The sequence below is a fragment of the Dysidea avara genome, chromosome 10, assembly GCF_963678975.1.
Source record: "Dysidea avara chromosome 10, odDysAvar1.4, whole genome shotgun sequence".
Classification (NCBI taxonomy): Eukaryota; Metazoa; Porifera; class Demospongiae; order Dictyoceratida; family Dysideidae; genus Dysidea; species Dysidea avara.
Window position 1 is genome coordinate 25,284,454 of NC_089281.1, and position 18,205 is coordinate 25,302,658.

Below are 18,205 nucleotides of genomic sequence, written 5' to 3' on the forward strand. Positions count from 1 at the left end.
TTTAGAAAAATTAATTTTGATCATTTGATGCTTAATAGCTGTATTAGAATAACTGAGTGTTATAGCAAACAGCAGCTTTATTAGAGTATCTCAATCTTTGCTACAGAAATATTTTGTATTTCTGTAAATCTTAATTACTATACCAATGCAGTGTACAGAGTAAAGTGGTATGAGAAACAAGGTTAAATGTTCCCTGCTTAGACCAAAGTTTATTTCATAATAATTATAGTGAAACACTATAAAAAAAGTGCTTCAGAGCTGATCATGACCAAACAATCCACATGACCAGTTTTTTTTCCCACCCTGCTTCCATTCCACATGTACAAGCATCATCAGCTTCTGGTATCTGCAAATACCCACATCAAGATATCCTGGGTCTAAATATAATACAAATGGGACCATGGACAAGTGCCCTGGTGTTCACTATTAAAAATTGTCTATAAGGAGTCCCCAATACATGCACATAATAAATGAATATTTTGTTATCGTGGTTACCATTATAAAACATTTTCAATGCTTTACAGATACACGTGCAGAATTACAAGGACATAAAAAAGACAGTATGAACAGAAAAGTGATCTGAAATACAAATAATAAAAATTGATGCCAAAAAGCTAAAAAAACTTGTCTGGATGCATGAATACAAATCAAGAGTACTGAGTGCTAAAATATTAGTTACAGGATCCGGTCTTACAAAATTATTAGACAATCACTTTCCTAATACGATCTACTATTAAATCATAAAAGGCAATTGCCATGTAAAGTTTACTAATTAATTATCACAAGAAATTTACTATAAAGTTAAGATTGAGCTTTACTTATAATCAGCTGATGAACTATATCACTATAAAGCCTGTGACATGTTGGTCGCAAAACAGACATCTTTTTTCAGACTCCAAAATGTCATCAGCACATCCTCTACACAATGCAGCATGACGACAAGGCACTAATGTGACTAACATGTTGTCATGATGACATTGTTGACATGACTTATCAGATAACAAAGGATGTGATGGAGTCTCTTGTTGTGGAGGATCAGTTGACTGCTCCTCCTGTACACTCTTGTTCTGTAATGTCTGGTACCTCATGATGGCATTATCAGTACTGCTTGTCTAAAATGGTATAATCGTACACATTACAAGCAATATATCCTTGGTTAACTAAAATTAAAAATAAATGTCAGTGGCATAACTTAACTACCTCAGTAAAACATAGGAAATGAGTTTAAACAAACAGAATTAATTGTTACTGCAACAGAGGGATACTCTAATAGAGCCATCACATTTACCTTTAAGTGTAGGTGCAGTTCTATTAGAGTATTTAATATATATGATGGTCTAAATAATAGAGTTGTACCAATAGAGCAGTTTCAAAACCATGGTAACCAAAAATTATGCAATGGACCACACCCAAATCGCCATGTTTTTGTACCAGACTGCTTGATGTTGCAAGTTGAATTCCTCGCTAAATTCATGACAAGACATATTAATACGTGAGTAAAATAGATGCCAGTGATAGAATAAAGTATGTAGGTGAGTTATTAGGCATTAAAAGATACGTACTGCCACCCAACAGGGCAGTTTCGTAGGAAAGAGAAATGCGTAAAAATGGATTTGGCCAAATTGCGACCTATTCACCGCCCAAAGGTGGTTAGAACTAGGGGAAACTTGAAGTATAGGTCTTTATCCAGCACCACAGCAGCGTACAGCCACATCCAGCTATCCTAGGATTAGCTAGAGCTCCTGAAAGGCACAAGATCGGTGATGGCGTACTACCAAACTGTGATAAAACATCAGCAAAAGAAGACTCTTAGTGGTGAATTTTACTAGAGTTAAGTTTTATTGTCGAAATCAACCATCATTTAAAATTTAGCGGTCTTATTTTGCTGTCTGCTTTTTCACACGAAGCGGGAATCCCAGCACATGAGCGATTCTGGCTAACTCGGGAATGGCAGGATGTGGCTGTACAATGCTGTGGTGCTGGATAAAGACCTATACTGCAAGTTTCACCTGGTTGTAACCACCTTTGGGCGGTGAATAGGCCGCAATTTGGCCAAATCCATCTTTACGCATTTCTCTTTCCTACGAAACTGCCCTGTTGGGAGGCAGCACGGATCTTTTAATGCCTAATAACTCATCTACATACTTAATTCTATCACTGGCATCTATTTTACTTACGTATTAATAAGTCTTGGCATGAATTTAGTGAGGAATTCAACTTGCAACATGAAACAGTCTGGTACAAAAACATGGCGATTTGGGTGTGGTCCATTGCATAATTTTTGGTTACCATGGTTCAGAAACTGCTCTATTCCCACTTTTTAGGGAAAACTGATATCCGATATATTTTTACCCGGTTTTTACCGATAGTTAACCGATACCCGATTGTAGGTCTCTACAATTATACTTGTGCACACTCCATTTAAAGTAGAGCTAGTAAAGCCAATGCTGTGAGATTGTACACTTATTATATATATATCAAAGTTGCTAGTCAGACAAGTGGGCTAGGGCCTGAACCATCACTGTTTATCTTTGTGATTACCACAAAACATAAACAAGTTACCCAAGTACATACCAGAGCCTTTAACACCAGCCCTCCAACGGTACTGCAGCTGCTGAAGCTGAATAGACTAATAATCTGCTGGCCACAGCCCATTACAACCGATTTCTGATTACAGTCAAAACAGCTAATTATCGGCTTCTACTGATTACCGGCTTCTACCGATTACCGATCCGATTATCACTAAATAACAGTCCACACATGTATTATACAGACCTCTGTTGAAAAACTCTAATAGAACATACAATTTCAAGGGTTGGATAACAGAGGGTCTACTGCGTTACATAGTTGTGTAATGTGCAAGATCAGCACCAATTACTTGGCAGATGATTGGATTATCTGCTAAGTTTTAGAAACACCTTCAATGACAGTGATTGTAGCCTTTACAACTGACCATTGTATTTGTGAAATCAAGAAAGAAATTGTGGTACTTGCAGAACATGAGTGAATAATCCATTACATAAATTGGCAAAAATTAACACTAATGGAGAATCACTCGATGTGTTGCTCGTAACTACAAACAACTCACCATATATGGTACATACTTTAACTTAGCATCAGTCATAATATCACTACAAGCAGATGGCATGGTCGGCACATTAGGGACAGCCATCAGCACTTGTTCCTGTCCCTGATGAGACTCTGACATCACTGGTATGCTGAAGGTCACACTTGCTGGGGCTACAGTAGCTGAGTTTCGAGGTGAAGACAACTCTTGATCTATATTCAAAACTTCTGTGACTCTTTGCGAATGAGGTGGATGAGACTCCAAATTAGGATCAGAAGAAGACCCAGGCTCGGTAAGAACATCTTCTTGCTAATAACAAAGAAGTGCACAGTTGACATGCAGGACAGGAAACAGAGAATTTTAATAATTTATTTGAGGTGGGTGTCATTCTCATATATGACTGAGGCCACTTCAACTAAGCTTTTGTTTCTTCAGCCAAAATTTGCCAAGTACCAGGTCAGAAAAATTAAAATATCAATTTTTGCCTGACTGTGAGTCAAATGGTGGCTAAGTTACATCATGATTGCTGTAACACTTGTGAGTAGGCACCTATATGGTTACATATCGAGTATTACTAAATTTTGACAGCTTTATGGTAACTTTGCAACCCCTTCATGGCATTTTTTGTTGCTTGCAAGGTGATTACGCGAATAACATAAATGTTTTGTACTGGAAAATATAGGGTCGGTTGGGCCCGAGAAACAAAAGATTTTGCCTGACCACCACTACGTAATATGTGATCATGGTCAAAGTGACACTTGATATAGTCATACACAGATCTCATCACAGGTAGCACATAGTTTGTTTACTTAGGGATGGTCCACCTTTTTGCAGGCGTACAAAGATACTCTTTTATGTTGACACATGGATGTATTGTATAGCAGAACAAACACCCAGATACTTTAATATTGCAAAATTCATCTATAGTATTTGTTTTGTATTTTAGGCAACTTATCATTTAGATGCTTATGAAGCTGATACCCTCAAGGAAATGTTCCTACACACAGCAGGCATTAGGGGATGCACATTTGCAAATGTGTACATACACATCATAGAAACAATTTGTTCTTGGCTATCTTCGATGTGTTCATACAAAACCATATCACTGGCAGTAGCAACAGCAGTACTAAATGTAAGGTATTTTCACCAGTCTGAGGTGGACTGGAGTCACGAGATGTGGGTACACTCAGGTTTTTCTCTATGGGTAACCCACAACTACATAGTGTTAACAAACTAGTACCCACGTAATCCAGCCTCCCATACCCAATAGTATTCCGAAACCCACAACAACACCTTCTGCTGGTACAAAACAAGACAGTGTAGCTAGATGCTATTCAATTGTAATCGTTTATTGCTAGACTAAGACTAAAGAGAAATAAGTAAGTACTGTTATAAAAGTATATAAAGCCTGTAGTATATGTGTTATCACGCCGATAACTGTTCTTACGTGTAGTTTGAAACATGATTCAATGAGGTTTATATTTGCCTTCAGCTTATAAAACCTCATTTCATTGGTAGCCAGCTAGTTAGCCCTGGCACTGTATTCCAGAGTTAGCACATGTGTTGGCTTGGGCCTCTGCATTAACAGTATGAGCTTGCTTAGTCCACCATTTAATTGGACACTGAATTACATGAAGTAGCAGTAGCATTATCACTGCATTCGGATTTCTTGCCAACTCGTGTATCAGCATTTTTAAAAAGCGTACATGTGATTTTACCCCTCATAAACTTTTGTACACTCATGAAACGACTGAAAATTGTGGACCACCCCTTATTCATTGTCTAATTCATCCAAATTGGAAGGAGTGGCATCGAAAGGCTAGGCCTACACAAGGATGTTTTCCCAAAATATTACACACATACATTACATTTAAGTCACTACAGCATACAAAATTAGTTATACAAAAAGGAGAACACAATACGTGCATGCACGTACACACACACACAACACACTCACGCACAGAGAAAGATTAGATCAGTTCAAATTCACATTACATAACCATTACTTTTTGTATGATTTGGATGTACAGGCTACGCCTCTATCCAAAATTTACAATTACAAAATCACTTTGCTAAACTTTAAAAATACTTAAATGAAGTTTCACAGTATTGGTAAGTAAAACACAACCAAAAAGTTAAGTAGCGCTTTACAATGTGACCAAAAGTATTACGATTTGACAATGATAAAATGTCAGTCAACTGCAAGATGTGTCTTTAATAATCAAGAAAATCGCTTACCATGTAATTGTTTGAAGAGAAAACGTGAGCGTCTGTTGTTGTTTGAGTGGCCAGTTCAGGTACTAAATCACTGAACTCTTCGTGTAACGGCTGTCGCTGTAAGCTGAGGTGTTCTGATCGTGCTGGAGCTAGGCCAGATGTTGATGGCGACTTCGAGTCCCCGTCAGCAGTAACAGTGGTCGGTAAGTTGTCGTTTCGGTTGTCGTAAAACGTTACATCCGTTTCTGGAGATGCCATGTCTAGAACGAGCCTTTTGAATCATTAAAGGAGGTAGTGTCTAATCAGTGGACTGGAATACCGGAATGGACTACTGGACTGACATTTTTTTGGTTTTACACATTTTTAAGGGTGGGGTTACTGTACATTTGGGTGACTAGTGACAACATTTCAGCACTAAGTGGTAAATATCATACTAAAAAGTAGCTGTGGTAGCGGTGAATAGAATACATTTAACTGAACCCATTTGGCTTATCACAGCTAGTTTTTAGAAAAATATTCACCACTCTGCTGAAATGTTGTCACAAGTCATCATATATACAGTAACCGCACCCTTAAAAACCAGTCCAGTAGTCCATTCCAGTGATTAGACACGACTGATTTCAAATACATCATATTTGCGCACCCATTATTATGTTTCTGGTGTAAAGTGATTGTTGTCAGTTAACAAATGAACCATTTACAATGTTTGCAAATTGGTAGAAGTGAGAAGCCATATGAAACCGCTAACGCATGGGAGTAGCCCAAACTATTACAAATTTCTTCCTGATGTACTTCTAATATGCTATGAACACATGTAAACAATCACTAGAAAGGTTATAAAACTATTTAGACAGTTTCCATTGTTTGCAAAAGAGAATATCTTTATGATGAATAGAAAAATCTATTGTCCTTCAAGCACCTGTCTTCCAATAGTGTCCACTGTCTAATTGATTGATATATTTTTAGCTTGGCTAAATCATGTCAGACTGTGTCCCCAACAGAGCAGACCCTCTTGCGAACGGTGGTAATCATTCTACGGGGAGACAGTACATGTATGTATGTGGTCTATGTACACTATGGACAGCTATTACAAGGGATAGGTGGGACATAAACATAATCCATCTTAAGGCCCTTAAAAACTGACCTGGTAAATCAGGTATCCCAAGGTGTGCATGCTACACTTGTTCCACATGACTTTTTTTTTTTTTGTCAAACTTCAACACCTAGCATGACAGAGTTATTTATGGACACTAATAGCATGTCATGAACACACTCACTTGCTAATATTGGACAAGTAGTTCTTGTATTTACACATCATCAATAGAGACAAGCAGTACAGCACTTACAGTAACCAAATATTGAGACGAAAATGGACCATGTGGTACAAAAACAATGAACTACTATATACTTCAGGTAATAAAGAGGATTACTAGACAGCTTGCAAATTATATAATACATCCACTGTAACAAAGGGCAACATATAATCACCAGGATACAAGTAGAAAGCTAGTCTAAGTGTAAATTAACATAGTTTTAGTGATAATCTTGCGACAGAAAGGACACTGCCCTTGTTGCCTACATAATATCTTATCAGTGCAGTCTGTGCATGTTCTAACATGAAGGCATGGTAAGAATAGTGTGTTGACTTGTTCCTTGTAGCAGATCTTACAGTAGACAAAGTTTGGATCATATTCAATGTCATGTGGGAATGAGGCAGGCTCTATCCCTTCAATAGCTTCATTGGAAACTTGTTGAGCAGGGTTAAAGTTCTTTTGCTGGTTGTCATCCTGTGAAGAGTCACACATACATAATACTACGTTTGTCACTATTGTGTGGGGGATAGCTAAAAGTTTTGTGGACATCCACAAGCACATCACACACATTAGATACTGAGGTGTTTAGGTTTGAGATTACTACTACACATGTGATCAGATTAAATTCTGTAATGTGTATTACAAAACAGGGATTTTTCTAGGGGGGGGGGAGGCAAAGGGGGCATTTTGCCCCTCCTGAAAATGATCTTGCCCCCCCCCCCCCCCCTGAACTCTGCCTCAACCAGCCTGAGTAAACAGGTGATTTAGCCTAATTTAAGTTCTGCCCCCCCCCCCCCCCCCCCTGAATTTATTTTCTAGAAAAATCCCTGCAAAACCAACCTTCATGTAATACTTGGTGGTTCTTGTAATATATGGACCCAAATATAAAATCCCTACTGCAAAAACTATAAACAGTTGTTACATGCAACAGATATATGTTATTCTTCTTACCGTCAATTCTCCAACATTCTTGCACACATTAGCACCGCATGATGTTTCACTGTACTCAGTCTGGTGAACCATTAAATATGGCGGACACATTAGCACGGATGTCACTGGGGGTCTGCGAATAGGTTGGGAGGGAGCTGGCAAGGAGTTTAGCATTATAGCAGGGGCTGTGTTGTGGGTGATTCTCTTGTTGATGGGAGGACTTGGAACAGACTGGTCTTTCCTAAAACCCTAATACACAAAAAAGACAACACTGATTCAATTCCAAGTACTATTATAGCAGTGATTATCCTCCTACCTGAGTAATAAGATCACTTGGTGGCAGTGGTTCCCTCTGAGAGTGACCGCCACAGCTTGAACCTTGTGTTACACTAGGACCAGGGATTGGAGATAGCTGTGGCAAATTTGAAAATCGCTGCACATTACACTGGACCATGGACGATGGTCCCAATGGCGGAGCTGGGCAATGTACACCACTTCCAGTGTATAATGATGAGCTTGCACATGTTTGAGTGTGCAACAGTTGATACAGGTATTCACAGTTGGGACTGTGTCTTCGATGTTCATCAATCACATTGTCAGTTCTCTCCCAATCCTGTAGGACCACATGACATGAGAAACACCTTACTACATCTCGATGAGCTATCTGCCTCTGCTAACTCTTCTTTTGGTAGGACTCCACCCCAGTATTTGAATGATTGTAATCTTGTAGCTTGGTCACTGTAGTCTGGAGAATTTAGAGTGACATTTCCATGTTGAGAAAATTGCTGAATATAAGGTTTTTGCTTTTCAGGAGCTTTATTTCTTTCCCTCACTAGTGTCTGAAGAAAAGCACAACAAGAGTTACATCTCTGATGTACACTAAGAGGTATATCTCCTTTTAACCAGTTACGATATCCGACCCCACATTGGAAACACTGTACTAGAGATCCCTCCCCAGTATATACAAACCCAACCCTGGCTAGTTGTTCTGGGTGGACTGATTCATTTAATGGCCATCCTACAAATGATTTTAACCTTTCTTCCTCTAAACAGTAATTTTCTACATTGATTGGAGCACAAAGGTAATCATCACTTCTGCTTGCAACGTAAGATGATCGTGGTTCATCTAAACCAGTCACTACAGTATGGATAGGTTTACTACTGAAAAGAGTTGAAGACTGTAATTGACCAATACTTGCTGTTTGCTGAGGATTAAGAGGTTTAGAAGGAGCAACAACTGATTTGACTTTTCCCTTTTCTCCTTTTATTACTTGTAGTTGTTGTCTGACAAATGAACAAGTAGAACTCTCCACTTTGTGTCTCAGTAATGGATCCATGTGTTTAGTCCACCCATCAAGTTTGATGTTACAATTGAAGCAGTAGACAAGATCTTCCTGACCAGAATATACAAACCCTGCCTCTGACATTGAACGAGCGTCCACTGGTCCTTTCCATGATGGTGAATAAGTAAAAGACTTAATTCTGTCTTCTGCTTCCTCGTATCTCGCTACAGGAGCCGTAGCGGGGTCCGCAACAGAAAAACAGCCATCAAATTTGCTGGGTCGCGAAGACATCGACGTAAAATAGGATACGGTGAGACAGCTACCACGAACTCTTCGTAACCAAACTAGTACTTCTCAGGTTTAGGAGTGTCTCTACCCACTGCAGCAATCATGTGACCTGACATCACGTGACCAAGTTTTCGTGCCCTAAGAAAACTTTAGCGCCAGATTAAAGCGCGTATTCCAACGTCACTGTTTCATTCCTACCATAGATAATATACCCCCTTGGTATATTGTCTATGTTCCTACTCCTACATATACAGGATATAGATGCTAGTTTTTCATATACCCAGCAACCATGGAGGATTCTCAATAGCGTTATACATGTGGTGACTGTTCTATTGGAGTATTTGACTTTAACTGATTGCTCTATGGCCACACTGAGCTATCATTACCAACTTTGTCTATAGAATAGGGGACATGACGTTACGATAAAAAAAGGAAAATAATGTATTGCAAACATATGGGAATGCAAATTTAAGGCAACATGGTGCAGCAGTGAAAAGACTGCTGCTGTTGAATAGCATCAAAAGTTATCAGCCATCTATTAATATATGATTTAGCATCAGAAAATCAGGAAAATATTGGTGTTGTCATTTGGCAATTTCAGTATTTATATAATATTGCATTTCTAGTACATTTGTATTATAGGAATGCAATATTATATAGCTCACACTGAAATTTCCAGGTGACAATAGCTACCAATATTTTCCTGATTTTCTGATGCTAAATCATATATCAATAGATGGCCAACAACTTTTGATGTCATTCAACAGCAGCAGTCTTTTCACTGCTGCACCATGTTGCCTTAAATTTGCATTCCCATATGTTTGCAATACATTATTTTTCCTTATAAAATCATAACCTTATGTCCATCCAAACTAGTAATGTTAAACAGTTGGAAGAAGGTTGGATTTGTGATTTAGGAAAGTCTGGAGGGAACTGCTATAAGCCTTAATGATTAGCTGTATAATACCCCTAAACATCACCACACTATTTTGTACCTCTGACACATGATAGCACGTGATCTCTACGTGCCACGTGGAGTTGGCGCATTTGCCATTCTTTTTCTCAGCTCACCGGAAAGGGTTTCTGAGATATTGGACGATGGCGTAGTTATATAGTAAGAAAGAAAAGAGAAATTCAAAGTAAGTAGACTATAACGTAGCTACCTTGTCATGTTAATGCGCACCATATTTCAAAACTGAACATTGTTTAGTAATCTGTATTCTTTGTTTACAAAGGAGAAGCTCTACTACCAGACGATTGTCGACTCTTTGAAGTCGGTAAAGAAACCAGGGTTCTACACTGCAGGTGGAGAAATTTCTATGCCTTTACCTTCACTCTCTGTTGGTGGATCTATCCTTGGTCTGCCACTATGCGAAGCTCAAGCTAAGGAATTTATGGAGGTTGTGAGCAGAGCACCATTCGGAAAGGACAAGGAGACAATTTTTGACACATCTGTTCGCTGCACATGGTAACTGAATCCATCACAGTTTTCTATTAACAATCCAAAGTAGTAAGAGTTTGAACATGTTATCACCCCGACAGACTGAGGACAGGGCTTGGGTGTAGTGAAATAACAACTGTCACTGTAGAACTATATAAAATGCTGCTTTATGAACCTGGAGGATTTTTCAAGGTTAGTCCTTGGTTATACCATGATGAACTTAGAATGGTTGTAATGATGAAACAGTTTGTTGGTTTGAGAGGGAACTGTACCTTCATTCCAACTATAGTGCTAGTGTACAGCATGGTAATATACGGATCACAAAGATTTGCCATACAATATCCCATGCACTTTCCTTCACAAAGACTTGGTAGGATATAAAGGATGACACAAACACATCTTACCAGTTACTGCAGAATTAAACAACAAAAAACATGAATCCAATTTTTTGCTGACTAACTGTGTTGCCTTAGCCAACATGACTTGACTGCTGACTATGGTAAATACTACAGGCTTGGTTTCTTCACTACTTAATTGTAGACCTGAGACATGCCCTTGGACTTATCTGTGCTACTACAATACATGCATCATGGACTTGCAGTATCTTTTTGGTGTACTTTTTTTTTTCTCCACTATACCTCGTATGTGTTGATTCATGTGTAGTGGGGTAAATGGCTTCTGTGCTAGCTATCACAAGAATTGTCCATGATTTCTGTAGTAAGTGGATTGATTGTGGATGTGGCAAGGCACTTTTCATACTGCTTTCCCTGTGTAACGGTGGTGGAATGCAAACATAGCTGAAAAGCTAAAATGAAGTGAAATGGGCAGTTTGCTTTTCAGTACAGTAGGGCCTTGATTATCCGAATCTCGCTTATCCGAACAGTGTAAGTGACTGCTCTATTAGAGTATTTCACCACTAGGTGAATGTTCTATTGGAGTAAGTGTATGTTCTATTGGAGTAGTTGAACAGAACTCTGTATATAAATGAATGAGTTTCATTTATCTGAACACTTAACTGGTGTTTGGATAATGTAGTTCCTACTGTTATTGATACTTGGAGCATGCATTCAATTGCACAGTAGTCTGGTGTCATTCTTTCATTTGATACAGTATGCACTAGTTCACACCACTCATAAATCATTATGTAAAAAGGAAAAAATAGAAAATTTATGTTTGAGTATAGGAATCATAATAAGAAGCAATGAAACCAGGGAGGTCACCTTACACCTGCAACTATAGTAATGGACATTTATTCAAAAGCAACGAAACAAGGGAGATCATGAAGCATGCAGTTTTATAGCTGAAGTGTTAAGCAACCTCCCTTGTTTCATGGCTTTATTTCTATGATCCACACTCAAATGGAAATTTTATTACCTTATACTTATCCATTTTTTGCCACAGAAAATATACTAATTCACTTTTCATCTTGTTTACTGCTGGAACCGTACTTCTTTTTTATATTAGTGATTTTTTTTATTGCACTAATTTAGTTGCACTTGTCTGAAGGCATTAGTCAGGCAGTCAGTATAAAAATTCCACTAAATAAATTTTTTAAATTTTCATAGCAACTTATTGGAAGTGTTCCAGATGGTACTTTTATACCAAGCTGCCATGAAGGTATTGTGAAGCTGGTGATATTTTTTGCCAGAAAAGTCCTAACCTTCATAATCCCTAACAAGCTTGCAAAAAAATTGGAATTTCCAACTAACGTAGGGACCATAGCACATCAATAAAAAAATACTGAAACAAGCTGGAGTAGCGCACAATATTAAATCACAGTAAAATAATAATAAGTGTTATATCCCTACTGTGCTCTTCTTATGATGTCTTGAGCACAGTAGGATATAACACTTCTTATTGTTTTAATGCCATGTACTACTCCAGTATCAATGTGCTATGGTTCCTACTCTAGTTGAAAATTCCAATTTTTTATGTACTTGTTTGTCAACCTTTTTTGTAAAATAAAATTATTATGACTAGTGAATCCATCATACCGCATAAAAAGAAATGGCGCCACATGCCCCAGGTACCAATTATCATCAGAATTTAGTGAAGTATCCATTACGCTTCATTGTCAGCTATATTCAACCCGTTACACAGCATTTCGAATCAAGAACTGTTCGAAAAGCACATCTGCAATCATAATACGGACGATTTCTGTTATGAGGGAAACCATCACGTGCTACTGCCATTTAAATTCCTTAGCAACTTGTTGAAAGCATTTCGGGTCAATCTGAAACTTGTTTGGACTTAGTTTTACCTAACCAATACTGCCTCATCGTCGTCAAGGAAAATTGAGGCTGGTTATTGGGTGATGTTTTTTGTCAAACCTTTGTGGTCCCTAGATAACGCATTACTTTGTATTTACAACTTCAGCCATAACAAGTGATCTTCCCACACAGTTCATTGTTCATTAGATAAAAACTAACAATTTGAATAACTGCATAGAATGATAGATACGTGTTCTCAGTTAATTTGTCCAAAGTTTGATTAGGGATCAAAGAAATAAAAAGTAGTGAAACAAGAGAGGTCGTCTATACACATAAAGATGTAGTAGTGATCCCTAATTTATAGACTGATGCAGAGAATAAATGTCCACTACTATATCTTCAGATCCCTTGTTTCACTACTTTTTATTTCTTTGATCCCTAATTGAAAAAAATCCTTGTACTTGTTTGCTAGGTACATGCAGTTGTAAATTTTAATAAAATGTATACTTTTATATTTTTAGAGGCACAGAGATACAGAGAAAGCAGATAGGATGTTTGGGACACTAGTGATACAACTACCGTCTAATTATGAAGGTGGACAACTGACTGTGTTCCATCAAGGAAAAGAAACTGAATACAGCTTGGTGGCCCTGATGCTTCCTGCAACTTTTACTTTGCAGCATTTTATGCTGATTGTCAACATGACATTAAACCAGTCACCAAGGGCTATCGATTGTGTCTCATATACAATTTGTTGTATAGAGGCATTGAGGAGTGTCCAGCTCCAGCAGATAACCAGAAACAAGTATCAGCCATTGTCTCAGCTATGACAGCCTGGAATGAAGATGCTGCCTCAAAAGATTGCCCCAAGATGATGACATTTATGCTGGAGCACAAATATTGTGAAGCCAGTCTCTTTTTTGAGTTACTAAAGAACAGTGACCGGGCAGTGGCTGATGTTTTGGTCCAAGCAAAGGCTGAAGAAAATTTTGATCTTTACCTATACAACGTGCACCTTACAGAGAACTGGTCAGCTTACTGTGATGACTGGGGTGATTGTACTACTGAAGAGCTTTGGGATGAAGAGCTCAGTGTTGAAAACGTCAGGTCTTATGATGGAGATGAAAAAACCTACAGCATTGATATCAGCAATGATTCATTGGTCCCAGAAAATTTTTTTGGTACTATTGATCCCGATGAAGAAGAGTTTAAGGCAACAGGAAATGAAGGCACAACTGTAGACAAACAGTATAATTGGGCAGCATTGTAGCGTATAGCCATGATAGGTTTGTATACCATGGTTAAAATATTTGAACAAGATGTTAAGAATGACAAGGAAGGAACTAGTTTATTATGGCTGCAAAAGATATAATGAGGGAAATACGCATAAGCTCAATTGGTGGCTCATCTCTTGAATTTTTGCAATCACTGCTGCTACTGGATAACAAGGAGTTGGTTGTCGAGTGTCTGGATACAGTTGTGAAGGCTACAAGCTGTTGCTACAGTGGCATTATTTGGAATGATTCTTTTTGCAGTCTTGTTTCAACTATTGGCAGCAAGTACGGGTGGAACCTCCTCAAGTCTCCCCTGAAGGCCATGTTTTGAAGTGCACATGTGGCAAAGTTGAAAAGTACTGCCAATTTTTGTTCAAGGTTTCCTCTGATCAGTTTGGTGATGAACAGAAGGATCTTTGTCAATGCCTTGCAGCAGTTTATATCAATTTCTTGGTCAGTGAGCCAGACGCTACTGTTGTTAGGCGGCCATCATCTTCAGCATATTGCTACAGTCACCCGAAGGAAGTCAACAGAAGCAAAGAGTTTGTGTGCTTAGTTGTGAATGTTCTTAAGAGTTTGGGCTGTGAAAACTTGCTTGTCTCTTTTGTTAATACTTTACGTCGCAAGCCATGTCACTATCCGGTTTTAAAGACAATTGGACCAGCCATCTTGGATATTAGTAAAACAGCTGCAATAGATGGGTCACTGCAAGTACTTCTTTCCTCCTGTATATCCAAATTAGAAGCTTCTGTTTGCAAGAGTATTCCTGCACCATCAAACTATGTTCGCCCTGTCAAGTTTTCATGTGCTTGCAATGATTGTGTATCACTGAAGCAATTTCTACAACATCTTGGTGAAAGACTCTGCCAATTCTACATGACCAAGAACAAAAGAGAGCATCTTGAACAGCAGATACATGGTATTATTGATATCACACACACCACTGAGAAAGGCAGTAGCCCTCACACTCTTGTGATTACCAAGACACAAGCATCATACGAGAAGAAGGTTAAGAATCGTAAAATTAAACAAAGTATGTTGGCTTCACTGCGACCTCTGATAATTAAGCAATCTACTAGTGAACCACCAACTAAGAAACAGAAGGCTGGAAATGATACATCTTTTGTTTGTTGCTCTTCGTCCTCAAAGGATGCTAGTCTACCAGTTGTTGACCTAACCTAACCTAACGTAGCATCATGAACACTTCACTCATGTACTGAATACTTGTACATTAGCTGTTATAGTATCTATATCACTCTTACTACAGTACATGCAACACTGATTTCTGATAGTTGGTATACATTGTAACTACTGGCAGTTTAGATGCCATTCTACATATCTGCTTTGAAGTGAATGTACACCACGCACCTGTGTATCATTGTGCTAATGATCTATACTCTATAGTATGCAAATATTATAATTTATACTATAATTCAGAGGAAATTTGTTTTCCTGACAAACCAGAATTGGGCTGGGTGGACCAGTTGCCAAAATTATCAGAACATACGGAAGGTTAGGTTTATTGTGTCCAATATTGCATAGCAAAAGGACGCTGGTAATGTGTCAGTTTGTTACAACTGTTAGTGGTTGCAGTACACCAGAGGGTTTGCAATGGGTGAGTAGGAAATCAAAATGGGAAAGACCAAAATATCAATATACAAGTTGAATGGAATGGATGATCCCTCTGCTAAAGCGATTGAAACACTCTAATAGAGCAGTCAAGAATGTTTTACCAGGGACTGCATTGAAAGCCTGTGATATTGTCGACATGCATAGGTATATAGATTATAATCAACAAAAAGTTAGTTATTCATTTGAAACCATCAACGTTTTTAAAGATTTCAACTAAAACATTAAACATTAATGAAGAGGTCCACAATGTATTCTAGTTAAGTGACATGTCACAGCACCTATTCTAAGCTTGGAAATTGCTCAGGCTGAAGTAGCTCCCAGAATAGCCCCCCTGGTGTGTGGTCATATTGTCCTTATATAGTCTCCTCCACATAACCCCTTTATCCTGAGGTTGAAAGTATATACAACTTTCCACATATGTATGCAAGTACTGTGTTCAATTGATGGTTAGTTTCAAGGGGTAGCAGTTTTGATAACTTTTTATATGCATCGCTTTCAATGCATAGTCTTTCTTTATTTCTGAACTTTCCTCTGATAGCTTTTCAAGCATCATGTCTAGACAAGTTAATGCTTTCTTACATCAAAACTTTAATCAGTGTCTTCCTCATGTCAAATAGGTAACCTGTACAAATCTATGGTCCACCCTATGCCTATTATTGAATTTGCATCACCTGTCTGGGACCCTTAAATAAACAGACTATCGACTATTCAGAGATATGCAGCAAAGATTCTGTTTCAATAACTATTCTCAAACAAGTAGTATTACTATAATGTGAATTTATTTTCACTCAAAGAAATAATACTACAAAGCAAAAGCATCATTATACAGTACAGTTAGCAATGATGTACAAATATTATTGATATAGCTTGTTACTTCATACCCGGCTGCCATTCATTGAGAAGAAAATATTTTACCTAACTGCCCACTGTTGTTTAAATTTTCATTTTCTCCACTGTGATAAAATTTGAAACACTTTACCTTCTTTTTAACTAACTCCCCATCCCTTGATCATTGACTTTTGTAATAATTCTTGACTGCTCTATTAGAGTATTTAGCAGTTGACTGCTCTATTAGGGTGTGTCAATTGTTTTAGCATGCAGAAGGATCCATCATGCTGCAAAGAAGTAAAATCTACAACTGCATGTTGCATATACAGAATTAATAGTAATTGGTAGCTATATTTTTACAATGGATATGTGTACTGCTTTTAAGGTAAATGGTGCTATTATGGGACACAAAATAGTGATTAAATGTTACTACACACATGCAGGTACTTCATAGGGACTTCAATTTTGGACCAAAGACTCATAAATTAGTCTATTACATTCAGTCAAAAAGTAGCCACACAGAGCAATTTGTTCATGAGGTATCTTTGCATTGTCAGGGTGCGTAATTGTGAGACAGAGTATATACATTATTATGAGACAGAAAAATGTACAAATTACTTCAATATGCTTTGACTTGCAGAAAGTACATAAAGTATGGACCAGGTACATGCCAACATGTTGCCTACAGAATATTATTAAACTTTGATGGACTTTCAAGAAAGCAGAGTTTATTTGTATGGCTTTCTTACGTGTGATTATGAGACAGTTGTCATGTTCTCGGCCTTCAGATGCTGAGTGAACAGTTACAAATAGCTTTCAATTTATGTGAAAGTGCACTAAAACGTCTTTTAATAAAAACAAGATGTATTATTGACAATCTGTGCTGTACCAAATGCAGAGACAGAAGTAACAACTATAATGTGTATTTCTTCATTCCAGGCAGCTGATTCATAATTAACTGAGTGGTTACTTTTTTCTACCTTTTGCAAAACGTAATGCTTCAAACAACATGCTGTAAAAGATGAGGTGCCACATTCACTTCGTCATCTTCAAAGCATGGATCAACAGAATTTAGTAGACATGCATACATCTTAATAATATACTCATGCTTTAGCTATAGCTATACTGCACCATTTTTAACAAAATTTTTGCACAATTGTAAGAGCTAGCATGTCAAAATACCTTTATAGCATGATATGAAGTAAGTACCTACTAGCAATATATAGCTCACGTTATTAAACCCATAATACATATCATTAGCCTTAAAAAAAAAGTTAGATTGCTACACAGTAAAAACAAGCTAGTGGAGGTCACTATTAATTTCTGCCACAATACTGGGAGGGCCACTGCAAGTGCTTCATTCTCACTGTATATCCAAACTGCAAGCTTCTGTTAGTGAGGGTCCCATCAAACTGCATCCTCCCTGTCAAGTTTTTTTTTAAGTACTTGCAATGATTGTGTGTCACTGAAAAGGTTTCTACAGTATCCTTATAAAGGCTTCTCCAGTTTAGTATGAGTAAGAAAAGACAACAGCATCTGGAGCAGCAAATTCATGATGTAATTGATGTCAAACACACCACTGAGCAAAGTGGTAAAACACAGATCCTTATAGTTATATACTAAAACACAAGAATCATACGAGAAGAAGGTTAAGGAGCATGAAAGACATCAAACCCTGTTAGCTTTACTACGATCTCTGGGGAATGAGCAGTCTGAATATGG

General features: G+C 37.9%; 2 protein-coding genes and 1 pseudogene across 2 annotated transcripts; 1 reads left to right on the forward strand and 2 right to left on the reverse strand.

Annotated features, from left to right (window-relative positions):
- Positions 1 to 491: 491 nt before the first annotated feature.
- LOC136268453 (uncharacterized) lies at positions 492 to 5,647 on the reverse strand. Its single transcript, XM_066063796.1, has 3 exons — positions 5,306 to 5,647; positions 3,089 to 3,376; positions 492 to 1,112 (listed from the first exon to the last, which is right to left on the reverse strand). Exons 1-3 carry the CDS (start codon positions 5,540 to 5,542, stop codon positions 837 to 839), a joined length of 801 nt encoding a protein of 266 aa, XP_065919868.1. The 5' UTR covers positions 5,543 to 5,647; the 3' UTR covers positions 492 to 836.
- Positions 5,648 to 5,934: 287 nt separating this feature from the next.
- LOC136236169 (baculoviral IAP repeat-containing protein 7-like) lies at positions 5,935 to 9,212 on the reverse strand (annotated as a pseudogene).
- A 1,486-nt stretch (positions 9,213 to 10,698) lies between these two features.
- LOC136236864 (uncharacterized) lies at positions 10,699 to 15,205 on the forward strand. The gene is made up of 4 exons (XM_066027096.1): positions 10,699 to 10,731; positions 13,271 to 13,464; positions 13,512 to 13,986; positions 14,285 to 15,205. Exons 1-4 carry the CDS (start codon positions 10,699 to 10,701, stop codon positions 15,203 to 15,205), a joined length of 1,623 nt encoding a protein of 540 aa, XP_065883168.1.
- The last annotated feature ends 3,000 nt before the right edge of the window (positions 15,206 to 18,205 follow it).

Excerpts from the sequence above, each read along its gene's own strand:
- LOC136268453 (XM_066063796.1), bottom strand. The coding sequence starts at position 5,542 with ATGGCATCTCCAGAAACGGATGTAACGTTTTACGACAACCGAAACGAC. Across the intron at positions 3,377-5,305 it reads TCTCTTCAAACAATTACATG|CAAGAAGATGTTCTTACCGA; the intron begins GTAAGCGATTTT and ends CTTTGTTATTAG. Across the intron at positions 1,113-3,088 it reads TAAAGTATGTACCATATATG|ACAAGCAGTACTGATAATGC; the intron begins GTGAGTTGTTTG and ends ATACCATTTTAG.
- LOC136236864 (XM_066027096.1), top strand. The coding sequence starts at position 10,699 with ATGCTGCTTTATGAACCTGGAGGATTTTTCAAG. Across the intron at positions 10,732-13,270 it reads AACCTGGAGGATTTTTCAAG|AGGCACAGAGATACAGAGAA; the intron begins GTTAGTCCTTGG and ends TTATATTTTTAG. Across the intron at positions 13,987-14,284 it reads CAGGAAATGAAGGCACAACT|TCTTGTTTCAACTATTGGCA; the intron begins GTAGACAAACAG and ends TTCTTTTTGCAG.